This window comes from Panthera uncia, chromosome X (genome assembly GCF_023721935.1).
Source record: "Panthera uncia isolate 11264 chromosome X, Puncia_PCG_1.0, whole genome shotgun sequence".
NCBI classification, from domain to species: Eukaryota; Metazoa; Chordata; class Mammalia; order Carnivora; family Felidae; genus Panthera; species Panthera uncia.
Genome location: NC_064817.1, coordinates 77142345 through 77157950, shown reverse-complemented (window position 1 = coordinate 77157950; position 15606 = coordinate 77142345). Strand labels below are relative to the sequence as shown.

At 38.1% G+C, this 15606-nt stretch overlaps 1 protein-coding gene across 3 annotated transcripts in view; it reads left to right on the top strand.

The window, feature by feature from the left end:
* The window catches only part of PCDH19 (protocadherin 19), a 131363-nt gene that overhangs the window by 52908 nt on the left and 62849 nt on the right, over nucleotides 1-15606 (top strand). For all 3 annotated transcript variants that reach the window (XM_049644039.1, XM_049644038.1, XM_049644037.1), the window contains one exon: nucleotides 8854-8912. In XM_049644039.1, the coding sequence (XP_049499996.1) occupies nucleotides 8854-8912 (59 nt within the window). The remainder of the gene's footprint in view (nucleotides 1-8853; nucleotides 8913-15606) is intronic.

Here is a 15606-nt window from a genome sequence, read left to right as displayed (position 1 = left end):
AGCATTTGTTCCAGTGGTGAATGTGATTGATAGCTATTTACTTCTCAGGTTGAATTTTGTTTATGTGGGATGAGATAGCATGGTTCACATGATTGGATTCATCTTATTCACTTTTCAGCTACTTTTACTCACACTGAGATCTTGTTGATTTTTCATTTGTACCTAGAATAGCCATTAACTGGTTCCTGAGAGCATTTGTACCTAGAATAGGTATTAACTTGTTCCTGAGAGCTGTTTACAAGCACATACTATTTTATAGTACACAGTAGCCCACAAAACACTTAGAAAAAGATCCCAGAGTCTTATTCAGAAACCTGTGCTCATCTATTTAATGGTATGGCACTTAGCCTGGTCTTTCAGCAGGCTCTTTGCCTCTGAATTGCATGGATTCCTGCAGTTTTCTGCAGAAAACTGCTGTATTTCTCAAGGAAGTCTTTGTAGTAAAATTTGCAACTGGGCTGCTCTTTTAAAGGCACCTCTTTGACCCAATCAAAGATGAAGGCAGAGAAAAGCACCTTCCCTAGGCTGCCTTTGTCACCTATAGGTAGTCTGACCACATTGATAGTGCCAGTGAAATTTTAGGAGTGATGATGAAAGGCCGCCAAGAGGGGAACTCTTTCAACTTGACTTGTTGGATGTTAACCACATGGCCTGTGTTTCCCATAGCTAGCCTTGTCTTGAAAGCCACTGGAATCCTAGAGTTCTCTTTCACATGTAGAAAAGTAGCTGCTGCAGCATCAATCTGTGACTCAGAGATTTGTAATGTGGCAAAGCATTATCTTCTTACAGAAATTTCATCTAAAGTATCCAAAGTGTTTTGGAAGCACTATCATGTGTCACTTCTGTCATTCCCAGAGATGTGGTAGGACTGATAGATTTAGAAGGGAAGAGTTGCTGCGGCACCTGGGTGACTCAGTCAGTTGAATGTCTGACTTTGGCTCAGGTCATGATCTCATGGTTTGTGGGTTTGAGCCCTGTGTTGGGCTCACTGCTGTCAGCCTGTCAGTGCAGAGCCCACTTCGGATACTCTGTCTCTCTCTCTGTGCCCCTTCCCTGCTTGCACTCTCTCTCTCAAAAAATAAATAAAACATTAAAAAAGATAGAAGGGTAGAAAGCACCAAACTGTGTCAGCTTATCCCTGGCAGTTATATCTAGACTACTGTATATTTATAAGGCACTAGTTGGGAGTTAAGACAGAGAACAAATTGTAACCACAGAAAGCAGTGTGTAGAATGGATGCTTTCTGAAGAAGCAGGACCACTTGGCCTAATAGAATTGGTCATCTGCTTTAATTGTAATAAGTAGCCTCATTATTAGCCTCTTCCATCTCTTCTCTGTTCATTCATTGATGCATTATATGTATACTTGGTAAGTGTCCAACATTGTGGCACTGAGAACTCAAAAGAGAGGGATGCCTGGGTGGCTCAGTGGATTGAGTGTCTGACTCTTGATTTCAGCCCAGGTCATGATCTCACGAATCATGAGATTGAGCCCCACATGGGACTCTGCGCTCGCAGCATGGAGCCTGCTTGGGATTCTCCCTTTCCCTTTCTATCTGCCCCTCCCCTGCTCATTCTCTCCCCTACTCAAAATAAATAAATAGACTTAAAAAAAAAAGAACTCAAAAGAGAGCTTCCAGTCCAGTTGGAAAATGAATTGACTTACATACTACACATGAAATAATCATAGAACCTAAGGAAATGCATAACTACATTGCATAGTCTGTACACAGTGCTGAGAAAATGCTAAGCAATGTGGGATGACCAGTGATGTGGATATATTAAAAATGAGAGAAATTAGATATGGGGGAAGTAGAGGACTTATATTTTATAACCATTCAGTTAAAGATTTAGTTTAGATTTAATGCTAAACCCATCAAGAATCCCCTGGAAAGGGTTTCTTGAGCTGTTGGAAAGAGAAGTGCTGTGATGAAAACAGTGGTTGAGGAAGATTATCCACATAGCATTTTGCAGAATGGGCTAGATCAAAAGGCAAATACTGATGAGAAAATGGTGTCACAAGGTGAAGGCTGTGGAAATGGAGCTAAAGGAACATATACATGCACTATTTCTAAAAAATTTAAGAGTTTTATAACCCATTTCATAGAAGAGAGAGGTTGCCTTTATTTATGATGTGAGTTTATATGTGTAAGAAAAATAAAGTCCAAATCCTCCCGTGTAAGTCACCTATGTTCATCAAGCCGTTATGGTACTATTTATCTCTATGAAGTAGCAGTGTAATTTTCAAAGCTGAATTCTAGCAGCCTGTGTATAAGTATATGCATGTATCTGCAGGAGAGCACGTGCCACTCTGTGTGTGTGTGTGTGTGTGTGTGTGTGTGTATGTGTGTATTTTTCATGTTTTTCTGAATGGCTGACGTTTTAACCATCCCTGGTAAGAAGTCCATTAGTTTGTGACCTCCTTGCAGGTGTATGTTTATTGAATGGATGAATGAATGAATGAATGAATGAATAAGAGCCTTTTGTTTTAGAATCCTAGAATTTTTGTAGCTTAAAGGGAATACTGACATCATTTAGTTTATTATTTTCATTTTATAGGCAGATAACTTAAGACTTCAAGAGAGATTAAGTGATTTATTCAATACCATCAGTGAGTCAGTGACAAACATAGGGAGAGAACCCAGGTCATCCCTCTAAACTGTATTGATCACTACAGTCAAAGTGGATATGTATGAGTGTGTGTGTGTGTGTGTGTGTGTAAGATGGGGGAGGGAGGGAGGGAAGGAGGGAGATGGGGGTGGGGGAGAGAATGAGAATAAGGCCTGAGATATGTGTAGTCATAGTTACTGGGAGCTTACTTGGCTTGGCTTGTTTTCCAGTTCAGGGTAAATATGAGCTTTCTAGTGATGGCAGCTCTAGGAATGGTGCATTTTATTCCATCTTCACTAATTCCTGCTTCAGATGCTGAGGTCTGGATGGATGAGTATTTGAATATACATTCTAGCTGGAGGCATATTGGCATTTTATTTTTATATAGAATTTACATTTTCATTTTATGTGTTGGGCATAGGAAGTAGGAAAAAGCCATTTGCAATTCATTTCCTAAAAATGCCCATGAGAAGAGATGTCATTTGAACATCTAAAATAGCAATCAGTTTTAGAAAAGGTCATGGGTCTTTTCATCATTGATCAATAAGCACAATTATCATTATTAGACATCAGCAGTTAAAAAAAAAGGACTAGCATTTTAAAACCACTTTGCTGTGCATCTGATTTGAGATTCCAGTTTTCCTGTTTGTGTTGCTAAAATGATTAAGAGTTAAAAAAACAAAATAATAGGTAACAAATTGCAATTAGAATGCTTTTCAGTTTGATGGGACTTTTAAAGTGCATTTTTAAATGGCTATTCATTTTCAAATGAAGACCTTAAAGTTTGAGGAATCTCTGTTTTAATCTCAGTGTTTGCAACCTTTTTTAGCTTTGTGTAGTGACCTGTGGATTTGTGATACTGGGCAAAGATTCTAGTCCTAGATATCTGCATTTATTGGATTTCTTTCTCCTTCGGGTTGAAGTCTCTCCTGGTGATAAATGTGGTGCTGAGAGAGTCACAGTCACTCTTTCAGAGAAAAGGGTAAAATTCAGTGAACTGTAAAAGTAATGCAAAATGATAATTAAAGTAGGGCATTCTTGTACCTTGGAGGCCTGACAAAATGGAAACATTTGACTTCTGATGTTCCAGACTTATTAACATAGAGACATAATAGCATACCACCTACCCCAAAGTCTCACTGGAAAATCTGCATATCCAGGAGGGAGCTCAGAATAGAAAGTAGTCATCAGAGAAGGCTCCAAAGCAGGTAAAGAAACCAAAAAGCAACAAGAACCAAAACATTACACAAAGTCTCTGTATTAAAAATCATGTAATTTCCCTTCTAAAACAACATTTCAGCTCTCCGCCCAGACCTTAAGTCTTATTTTCTAGCCAAATATAATTAGCTTCTAAGAACACAGTAGAGTAGAAGTATCAAACTCAAAATGGAAGAGGAGCTGTTTTTGATATATTGATAGCACTGAGAAGTAACAATACTGAGTGTTTGATAGCAACGTGGTGAAGGACATATGTTAAAAATTAAAGACAAGAACTCAAAAACCACAGCACTTTGGGGTCAGTGAGTGTACAGGCAAAGCCTGCATGGTGCAGTGATTTATGTTTAGAAAGGTGCTCCTAAGCAACCAATAAACAACTATATGATTCCCTTCAGAAACAAGGTAGAATGGTTAGGATTTTAAATCAGTGTTTTAGTCCTTACAGAGGAAAGCCCTAAGCTGTCTAAAAAACTCAGCTACCTAGAAGTATTTATTCTTTAGGTTTTCAGAAAATCAAGGTTTTATTAAACCTAAGCCAAGTGACAAGTCTGTTCTCAATGAGTTTCTAGGATAAACACTTCTAATTAAGGAAAGGATTTGGGATAAATATGTTAAATGATAGGAAAGTGACTCTTATTTTCCATTGACACTAGAAATAAGAGTTTGTTGCAGACCCATTTTTTTATGTTAAAATTAGGTTTTCCAGAAGCAAATGTTGTTCTTGTCTTTTTACTGCGTTCCTGTGTTAACTTTGCTGTCTCATTAGACATGGGGACATTTCCTAGTGAAATTAATGTGACATTTAGAGAAAATTTCCCCTCTCAAATGTTTCATGTTATTTGCCATTTAGAATACTTAGAGAGGGGATTGGAATAATGTCAAGCAAATTTTGATTAAATAAGGCTAACCAGAAGCCAATACATTCATGCAAAAAAGAAAAGCTCTTCTATCATTTCTTAAAACGTGTATTTCTGCTCTAATTATTTAGTCTATATTGAGATGGCCTTGGCAAATAATCTGACAGAAGGGATGCCATCTTCTAAATAGCTGGGCTTGCATTAGAAAACACAGCACACCGGGTCAAAGCCTGTGGTCGGTCCTTTGCTCAGGACAGTTCTCTCCTCTGGATGTACATTAGAAGTACCTGGAAAGTTTTAAACAAATACCAATGCCTGGGCCCCACTCCAGGCCAGTTACCTCAGAATCTCTTGGAGTGGGACTTTGGCAACAGTATTAAAAACAAACAAACAAACAAACCCAAATTCCCTAGTTGATTCTAATATGCATTAGGGCTGAGAACCACTGGCTTAAGACATGCAAGCTATTCATTAAGAAAATATTATTTCTTTCTTCAGGGTGGTCTGAGTCTCACTCTTTACTCCATCTGAAGTGTGGAAAAAAATATACGCTTTCAATGCACAGGAGTTGGGTTTGAGTACATACCTTGAATCACTATGAGCAAGAACACTTGATGTCAATATACATAGACTCATAATTGGCTATTGATAGCAAATTACCTCAGTTGTTTGGAATGCAGTATTAATGGGGCCAGAATAGTGTGTCCTATCATTTAGAATAATTCTGTTTCATAGGTTGTTTCCAAACTCCAATTGAGTGGCTTCACAGAGACCTGAGACTGAATATAAAAACAAAAAGACAGTGGATGACTCAGCATAGCCCTATCCACTATGGGAAAATTGGTTCTAGGAATCTACCTTATGACTAGTGCTTCTAATTTGATGGGGGTGCAGCATGGGACACCTGCCTATTATGGTTTGTGCCAGTTTGGGGAATGGAATATTTACACTTGGACCCACAAAAATGAGTGGTTTAGTCTTTTAGAGTAAAAAAAAAAAGGGGGAAAGAAAGATAGGAAGGTGATATAAGCTTCAGTGATACTCTCCTACCTACAGTGGCAGATCATGCCTGGCATGTTTGCCTGGGTTAACCAATCTGTATCCCAGAGAGGACAGAGCACTGATAAAGTCTCCATAAGCAAGCCTTCTAGACTTATTTCTTCTTTTAACTCATTGCCTGTGAGTGGAATTCTCATGGTGAGATATATTATTCCATTAGGATCAAGAAGTAGTACAGTCACCAGGGATAGAATTTGTATGGTTTTGTTTATTTGCCCATACATAAAGTTCTGGCACAATGGCTGGAGGTCAGGTCTCCAAAGAGCTCCATATTCCATGCACATTGCACACAGGTTGGATGCCTCATATGCAAAGCTATGCAAAATATTCTACTTGAAAACTGGCTTCTTTAACATGACAGTATCTTGGGATGCTCCTCAATGCTTTTTTTTTGCAAAGCCAGTATCATCACATTTTCCTTCTTTTGCTTCTGTGTGTCTATTAACTTTCTTGAAAAAATGATTTAAGTAAGTTTGGAAACTGAAATGAAATGTGTTCATGCTACTCTTTTATTGCCTGAGTGAGGTCAAATTCTCGATCCTATTTGGGGTTGTGGGTTCTGTAGAAAGCAGGGGATAAAGGATTTCCCACCATGTCTACCATGAGTCATGATAAATTCAGTTGAACTTCCCCTTTGGATTCATGTTCTATTATCCTTATTTTACATAGGAGGAAAGTGAGGCATGCATAAATTAAGTAATTTACCTAAGGTTTCATGGTGAAACTAGACATTGAACTCCTTAGTACTTAATCAGTTTCCTGTTTTAATTGGATAGCATGGTGTTTTTGGCAGGTGGGGAACTTCTACTTGTTAATAGAATATGTATTGAATATCATAGAAGAGCACATTTACACAGCATATTGTGTGTTTATTATGTTGATATAATAAATTAATTCAAGAAATGCTTGTTGGTTGACTGACTGATGGATAACCTCTTCCAGCAATACTTCTAGCATTGTATTCCCAATGTAGCTTCAAGTTTGCCTCTTCTTCCTGTAGTTATATTTGTAACAATTTCAGCATCCGTTTTATTTTATTTTATATTTTTAATTTACATCCAAATTAGTTAGCATATAGTGCAACAATGATTTCAGGAGTAGATTCCTTAATGCCCCTTACCCATTTAGCTCATCCCCCCTCCCACAACCCCTCCAGTAACCCTCTGTTTGTTCTCCATATTTAAGAGTCTCTTATGTTTTGTCCTCCTCCCTGTTTTTATATTATTTTTGCTTCCCTTCCCTTGTGTTCATCTGTTCTGTATCTTAAAGTCCTCATATGAGAGAAATCATATGATATTTGTCTTTCTCTGACTGACCAATTTCACTTAGCATAATACCCTCTAGTTCCATCATGCAGTTGCAAATGGCAAAATTTCATTCTTTTTGATTGCTGAGTAATACTCCATTGTATATATATACCACATCTTCTTTATCCATTCATCCATTGATGGACATTTGGGCTCTTTCCATACTGTGGCTATTGTTGATAGTTCTGGTATAAACATTGGGGTGCATGTGTCCCTTCAAAACAGTATACCTGTATCCCTTGGATAAATACCTAGTAGTGCAATTGCTGGCTCATAGGTAGTTCTATTTTTATGAACAAATTAGAAATGAACTGATCCTTTTTATTTTTTACTCTCCCACTCCATTCCTTACAACAGAACCAAAAATCACTTGTGGTTTATGTTAAAGTGGATTTTAACCTGTACATAAAAGTAGTGTGAATAGATATTATAGAGCCCATCTTCAAATGAGGGGCATGCAGAGGGCATGAGCATGCCTGAGTAAGTACAAAACAATGATGGGATTTAGATTCCTTCTCAATATTCTCTCCTCCTTTTTCCTGCCTACTTACCACCCCCCCATCCCCACCTACTGTAGACACTTAGGGTCTCTACCCTAACTGTTGGCTGTTTGATGCTCATGTGGTAGTTGCATCTACTATCACCTATCCTGTTCTCCTCTACTAAACTTTCAGTTCCTTGCAACCAAAAGTTGTGTCTAAGAGCCTATCACAGTTAATGTCTGACAGGTAGTCATCTGAAAGGAATCTGGTATTTTGGTAGCTAGACAGCTATTGTGTTTCCTTTTCCAGGCACTTTTAGTTGAAGTCATTTCAGAAGGTCCTAAGGAATGATGGGAATGGTGGGGATGGAAATGATTTCTGGTAGAAGAGCAGGAGGGTGGAGGAGATGTGTTTATGCATTTTCCAGTATGTACGATGGCTCAGTCAGAACAAAACTTGAGTGTTGGGAGTAAGATCCACTGTACTAGAACTTTCAGTTACTTCAGTGTCAACTTTTCCCTGCATTCCCACCTTCTAAGGCTGCTCCCTTTCGGTGCTCATGAACTGTTTTCCCATCTCATTCATCTGGCAGGTATTTTGCATTTGTTTTTGTAAAGCTGTTGCTCAGGCAGTCTACTGTAACCAGATTAGGAAGTGGTGTTTTAATGATAGGAGCTGAGACAGGGTTTGCTTGCAAGCTTCATGTTTCACATGAAAGGCTTTGGCACTCCCTGTGGACTGCCCTTCATCCAGTTTCAGGCATAATAGTTGTTTGCCTTTATATGTGTGATAAAATGAAGGCCTTCCTGCATAACCAATGCTGAGCAAAATGTCTTAAAACAAAAGGAAGTGCAGAGTTTAAATCCACAGTAGGGGATTAGCTTGTCTGCATTTCCATATCTATGGAATATATATTTTAACATGTTAATTATGTACTAGTAATAAAAATACCTTTGAACTTCCAGTCAATTTGATAGGCACAGAATTATATCCACTGGGAATGGAAAACAATTAGTTTCTGTAAAGATTGTAGGTCATGTTGTATCTTCCTCTAAGTGGTTGCATGGTCAGTAGCCATCCATATTATAGGGGATGTTTGAGTAAAGTTCATCTTGGTCTGTAAGTGAGGGCTGCTTCTACAGAGCCCTCAGAGCCCTAAGCAGGCAGCAGGCATTCCTCAGGGTGTTACCTGGCTATGGCCTTGGTTTCTGATTCATTCATTGCCTCTCATCCAGTAGAAAAATTCCTCATAAGTAGGACAGTTTGGCTCTTTCCATGAATCATCTATGTAACATTTTTAATCTTTTTTTCCCCATTGCAGACTGAAAACTATTCCTTTGACTCCAACTATGTGAACAGCCGAGCCCATTTAATCAAAAGGTATGTTGATTCGCTTGCCTCTTTCAACAACTAAGCTTGATTTAATATATAGAGAAAAATAGATTAAATTTTTAAATGATGCCTTTGTTTTTGGATTTTAAAATGAATGCCTATCTGCTTCAAAGGTATTTGAAAAATTCAGAAAAACATTAAAAAATAAAAAATCATGGTAATTCCACAACCCCAAAATAATCACTGTTGGCATTTTACCATATTTCTTTACATCAAAATGTATTCATAAACACAAATTAAAAAAAATTGGGATCATATTAAAATGTAGTTTCAGTTGATGATTTTGAAATCTAATATTAGAAAACATATACTTTCACAATCATGTTCATATCAAAATTCCTGTTGCTCTTCACTTTAAATGAAGAGAGGCCTTAATGTGGAACTTTCAATGAATTTCAAGATTGCTGTTGTTTTGAAAACTTTGGAATCATTTTAAATATATTTTAATGGAAGATATACTAATTTCTTACCTTTTAAACAGTTTGTAGGTGAGAGAGGGAAAGAAAAGATCTTTGCATGATTCACTACTTCTTAAAATATTTGGAAGTGTTTCAAATGTAGCATTCAAAGTTAAGATTTGTGTGATTGGTTGGTCATAACTCAGTTATCCATGGAACCACAATGTATGTGAATACAGAGCTGAATACTGCCAAGGAAGATTCCCTCTGTTGCCATGGACACTAAGGTTCAGGAAGTCTCTAAGGAGGGAGAACTAAACAAACTGGAGAATTTACTGCACTGAAAAACCAGTACTGATTATTTAGATAATGCCTTTATTACTGCTTCATGCAAATATCCTCTTGAATGGTCTAGTTGCTATTCTTCAGCTAAAATTGAACTCTGAGTGTATTTGTTAAAATAATATAAATAAAATAGAGAGGCAAGCAGTGTATGTTAGAGCTACAGTAGAGAAGATGAGAAAGTTCTATTATTTTTCTGGCTCTAATCCCATAAATTTACATCACCAAATGAGTAGGATTCAAAGAATGAACTGGCTGGTTGAACAAACAACTTCAATTCATATTTAATTTAATTCATGATGCACAGTAACCCCTGAAAACATACTAGTTTTATCTATATTGGTCCCGAATTGCTTGTGACCTTGAGTGATGATTGTAAATTATCATTAATCAAAATGAATAGCCCAGCATTACCAGTCATAGCATAGTTTGGAATGTTTTTGAGGGGTTTGGAGGAATCCATCTCAAATATTATCTTAGCCTACAGAATAAAAACAAAAGCTAAGGAATTCAAAATTATCTGGTTAATAGGAAATAAAACGCCTCTTCTTGTGCAATGATTAATTTTGCAGCAGAAATATACTTCATTTTCTGTTTTAGGACTGTTATTTCAAAGCCCCTTTTTAAAAATTCTGATAAAAATGATGACTTGACTTATCCTTACAGGTCCCCTGGGCTAGCTCTGGATACCTGGGAATTCTACGAACAGGTTAAACGATTAACGTGAGCCTGATTTTCAGAGCATAGCAAAAAGCTAAGACTCTGGGGACCCTCACTGTCTTAGGTCAGCCCTGAATATCCAATGCACAGGCAGACCGATGAGATGAAAACTTAATGTTCAAACATTTAGTCTACAGCAGCTTTGGGACTCACTAGGAACCTCTGATTCGGATGAGTTACTTATATGATTTTGTTTACACATGCATACACACAAATTGCACAGCATGGAATGGTTGACAGGCTTTTGGTGAAAAAATCTCCTGATGTTGCCTGAAAGCCAGAATAGTGGCTTTTTACCAGGGACCACTTTGATGAAGAGGAAATATCTGAAAACTCAGGGACACATGCATTTTTGCCAGGTTCTGTTTTTGGAACCTTGAAGGATTTGGAAAACTACAAGGGCCTTGGAATTTATGGGCTCAATTGAGAGTAGACAAAGAACAATACCTGGAAGGTTACAGGAAATCTTGTGTGCTATGCTTTTCTGTGAACTAACCACTTTATTTATTTTTTTTATTCTTTTTTTTTCGAATATATGAAGTTTATTGTCAAATTGGTTTCCATACAACACCCAGTACTCATCCCAAAAGGTGCCCTCCTCAATACCCATCACCCACCCGCCCCTCCTTCCCACCCCCCATCAACCCTCAGTTTGTTCTCAGTTTTTAACAGTCTCTTATGATTTGGCTCTCTCCCACTCTAACCTCTTTTTTTTTTTCCTTCCCCTCCCCCATGGGTTTCTGTTAAGTTTCTCAGGATCCACATAAAAGTGAAACCATATGGTATCTGTCTTTCTCTGGATGGCTTATGTCACTTAGCATCACACTCTCCAGTTCCATCCACGTTGCTACAAAGGGCCATATTTCGTTCTTTCTCATTGCCATGTAGTACTCCATTGTGTATATAAACCACAATTTCTTTATCCATTCATCAGTTGATGGACATTTAGGCTCTTTCCACAATTTGGCTATTGTTGAGGGTGCTGCTATAAACATTGGGGTACAAGTGCCCCTATGCATCAGTACTCCTGTATCCCTTGGGTAAATCCCTAGCATTGCTATTGCTGGGTCATAGGGTAGGTCTATTTTTAATTTTCTGAGGAACCTCCACACTGTTTTCCAGAGTGGCTGCACCAGTTTGCATTCCCACCAACAGTGCAAGAGGGTTCCCGTTTCTCCACATCCTCTCCAGCATCTATAGTCTCCTGATGTGTTCATTTTGGCCACTCTGACTGGCGTGAGGTGATATCTGAGTGTGGTTTTGATTTGTATTTCCCTGATGAGGAGCGACGTTGAGCATCTTTTCATGTGACTGTTGGCCATCCGGATGTCTTCTTTATAGAAGTGTCTATTCATGTTTTCTGCCCATTTCTTCACTGGGTTATTTGTTTTTCGGGTGTGGAGTTTGGTGAGCTCTTTATAGATTTTGTATACTAGCCCTTTGTCCGATGTGTCATTTGCAAATATCTTTTCCCATTCCGTTGGTTGCCTTTTAGTTTTGTTGGTTGTTTCCTTTGCTGTGCAGAAGCTTTTTATCTTCATAAGGTCCCAGTAATTCACTTTTGCTTTTAATTCCCTTGCCTTTGGGGATGTGTCGAGTAAGAGATTGCTACAGCTGAGGTCAGAGAGGTCTTTTCCTGCTTTCTCCTCTAGGGTTTTGATGGTTTCCTGTCTCACATTCAGGTCCTTTATCCATTTTGAGTTTATTTTTGTGAATGGTGTGAGAAAGTGGTCTAGTTTCAGCCTTCTGCATGTTGCTGTCCAGTTCTCCCAGCACCATTTGTTAAAGAGACTGTCTTTTTTCCATTGGATGTTCTTTCCTGCTTTGTCAAAGATGAGTTGGCCATACGTTTGTGGGTCTAGTTCTGGGGTTTCTATTCTATTCCATTGGTCTATGTGTCTGTTTTTGTGCCAATACCATGCTGTCTTGATGACTACAGCTTTGTAGTAGAGGCTAAAGTCTGGGATTGTGATGCCTCCTGCTTTGGTCTTCTTCTTCAAAATTACTTTGGCTATTCGGGGCCTTTTGTGGTTCCATATGAATTTTAGGATTGCTTGTTCTAGTTTCGAGAAGAATGCTGGTGCAATTTTGATTGGGATTGCATTGAATGTGTAGATAGCTTTGGGTCGTATTGAAATTTTGACAATATTTATTCTTCCAATCCATGAGCAGGGAATGTCTTTCCATTTCTTTATATCTTCTTCAATTACCTTCATAAGCTTTCTATAGTTTTTAGCATACAGATCTTTTACATCTTTGGTGAGATTTATTCCTAGGTATTTTATGCTTCTTGGTGCAATTGTGAATGGGATCAGTTTCTTTATTTGTCTTTCTGTTGCTTCATTGTTAGCGTATAAGAATGCAACTGATTTCTGTACATTGATTTTGTATCCTGCAACTTTGCTGAATTCATGTATCAGTTCTAGCAGACTTTTGGTGGAGTCTGTCGGATTTTCCATGTATAGTATCATGTCATCTCCAAAAAGCGAAAGCTTGACTTCATCTTTGCCCATTTGGATGCTTTTGATTTCCTTTTGTTGTCTGATTGCTGATGCTAGAACTTCCAACACTATGTTAAACAACAGCGGTGAGAGTGGGCATCCCTGTCGTGTTCCTGATCTTAGGGAAAAAGCTCTCAGTTTTTCCTCATTGAGGATGATGTTAGCTGTGGGCTTTTCATAAATGCCTTTTATGATCTTTAAGTATGTTCCTTCTATCCCGACTTTCTCAAGGGTTTTTATTAGGAAAGGGTGCTGGATTTTGTCAAAGGCCTTTTCTGCATAGATTGACAGGATCATATGGTTTTTCTCTTTTCTTTTATTAATGTGATGTATCACGTTGATCGATTTGCGAATGTTGAACCAGCCCTGCATCCCAGGAATGAATCCCACTTGATCATGGTGAATAATTCTTTTTATATGCTGTTGAATTCGATTTGCTAGTATCTTATTGAGAATTTTTGCATCCATATTCATCAGGGATATTGGCCTGTAGTTCTCTTTTTTTACTGGGTCTCTGTCTGGTTTAGGAATCAAAGTCATACTGGCTTCCTAGAATGAGTCTGGAAGTTTTCCTTCCCTTTCTATTTCTTGGAATAGCTTGAGAAGGATAGGTATTATCTCTGCTTTAAACGTCTGGTAGAACTCCCCTGGGAAGCCATCTGGTCCTGGACTCTTATTTGTTGGGAGATTTTTGATAACCGATTCAATTTCTTCGCTGGTTATGGGTCTGTTCAAGCTTTCTATTTCCTCCTGATTGAGGTTTGGAAGAGTGTGGGTGTTTAGGAATTTGTCCATTTTTTCCAGGTTGTCCAATTTGTTGGCATATAATTTTTCATAGTATTCCCTGATAATTGTTTGTATCTCTGAGGGATTGGTTGTCATAATTCCATTTTCATTCATGATTTTATCTGTTTGGGTCATCTCCCTTTTCTTTTTGAGAAGCCTGGCTAGAGGTTTGTCAATTTTGTTTATTTTTTCAAAAAACCAACTCTTGGTTTCGTTGATCTGCTCTACAGTTTTTTTAGATTCTATATTGTTTATTTCTGCTCTGATCTTTATTATTTCTCTTCTTCTGCTGGGTTTAGGCTGCCTTTGCTGTTCTGCTTCTATTTCCTTTAGGTGTGCTGTTAGATTTTGTATTTGGGATTTTTCTTGTTTCTTGAGATAGGCCTAGATTGCAATGTATTTTCCCCTCAGGACTGCCTTCGCTGCATCCCAAAGCGTTTGGATTGTTGTATTTTCATTTTCATTTGTTTCCATATATTTTTTAATTTCTTCTCTAATTGCCTGGTTGACCCACTCATTCGTTAGTAGGGTGTTCTTTAACCTCCATGCTTTTGGAGGTTTTCCAGACTTTTTCCTGTGGTTGATTTCAAGCTTCATAGCATTGTGGTCTGAAAGTATGCATGGTATAATTTCAATTCTTGTAAACTTAGGAAGGGCTGTTTTGTGACCCAGTATATGATCTATCTTGGAGAATGTTCCATGTGCACTCGAGAAGAAAGTATATTCTGTTGCTTTGGGATGCAGAGTTCTAAATATATCTGTCAAGTCCATCTGATCCAATGTGTCATTCAGGGCCCTTGTTTCTTTATTGACTGTGTGTCTAGATGATCTATCCATTTCTGTAAGTGGGGTGTTAAAGTCCCCTGCAATGACCACATTCTTATCAAGAAGGTTGCTTATGTTTATGAGTAATTGTTTTATATATCTGGGGGCTCCGGTATTCGGCGCATAGACATTTATAATTGTTAGCTCTTCCTGATGGATAGACCCTGTAATTATTATATAATGCCCTTCTTCATCTCTTGTTACAGCCTTTAATTTAAAGTCTAGTTTGTCTGATATAAGTATGGCTACTCCAGCTTTCTTTTGGCTTCCAGTAGCATGATAAATAGTTCTCCATCCCCTCACTCTCAATCTAAAGGTGTCCTCAGATCTAAAATGAGTCTCTTGTAGACAGCAAATAGATGGGTCTTGTTGTTTTATCCATTCTGATATCCTATGTCTTTTGGTTGGCGCATTTAATCCATTTACATTCAGTGTTATTATAGAAAGATACGGGTTTAGAGTCATTGTGATGTCCGTAGGTTTCATGCTTGTAGCGATGTCTCTGGTACTTTGTCTCACAGGATCCCCCTTAGGATCTCTTGTAGGGCTGGTTTAGTGGTGATGAATTCCTTCAGTTTTTGTTTGTTTGGGAAGACCTTTATCTCTCCTTCTATTCTGAATGACAGACTTGCTGGATAAAGGATTCTCGGCTGCATATTTTTTCTGTTTAGCACACTGAAGATATCGTGCCAAGCCTTTCTGGCCTGCCAAGTTTCAAAGGAGAGATCAGTCATGATTCTTATAGGTCTCCCTTTATATGTGAGGGCACGTTTATCCCTTGCTGCTTTCAGAATTTTCTCTTTATCCTTGTATTTTGCCAGTTTCACTATGATATGTCGTGCAGAAGATCGATACAAGTTACGTCTGAAGGGAGTTCTCTGTGCCTCTTGGATTTCAATGCCTTTTTCCTTCCCCAGTTCAGGGAAGTTCTCAGCTATTATTTCTTCAAGTACCCCTTCAGCACCTTTCCCTCTCTCTTCCTCCTCTGGGATACCAATTATGTGTATATTTTTTCTTTTTAGTGTATCACTTAGTTCTCTAATTTTCCCCTCATACTCCTGGATTTTTTTATCTCTCTTTCTCTCAGCTTCCTCTTTTTCCATAACTTTA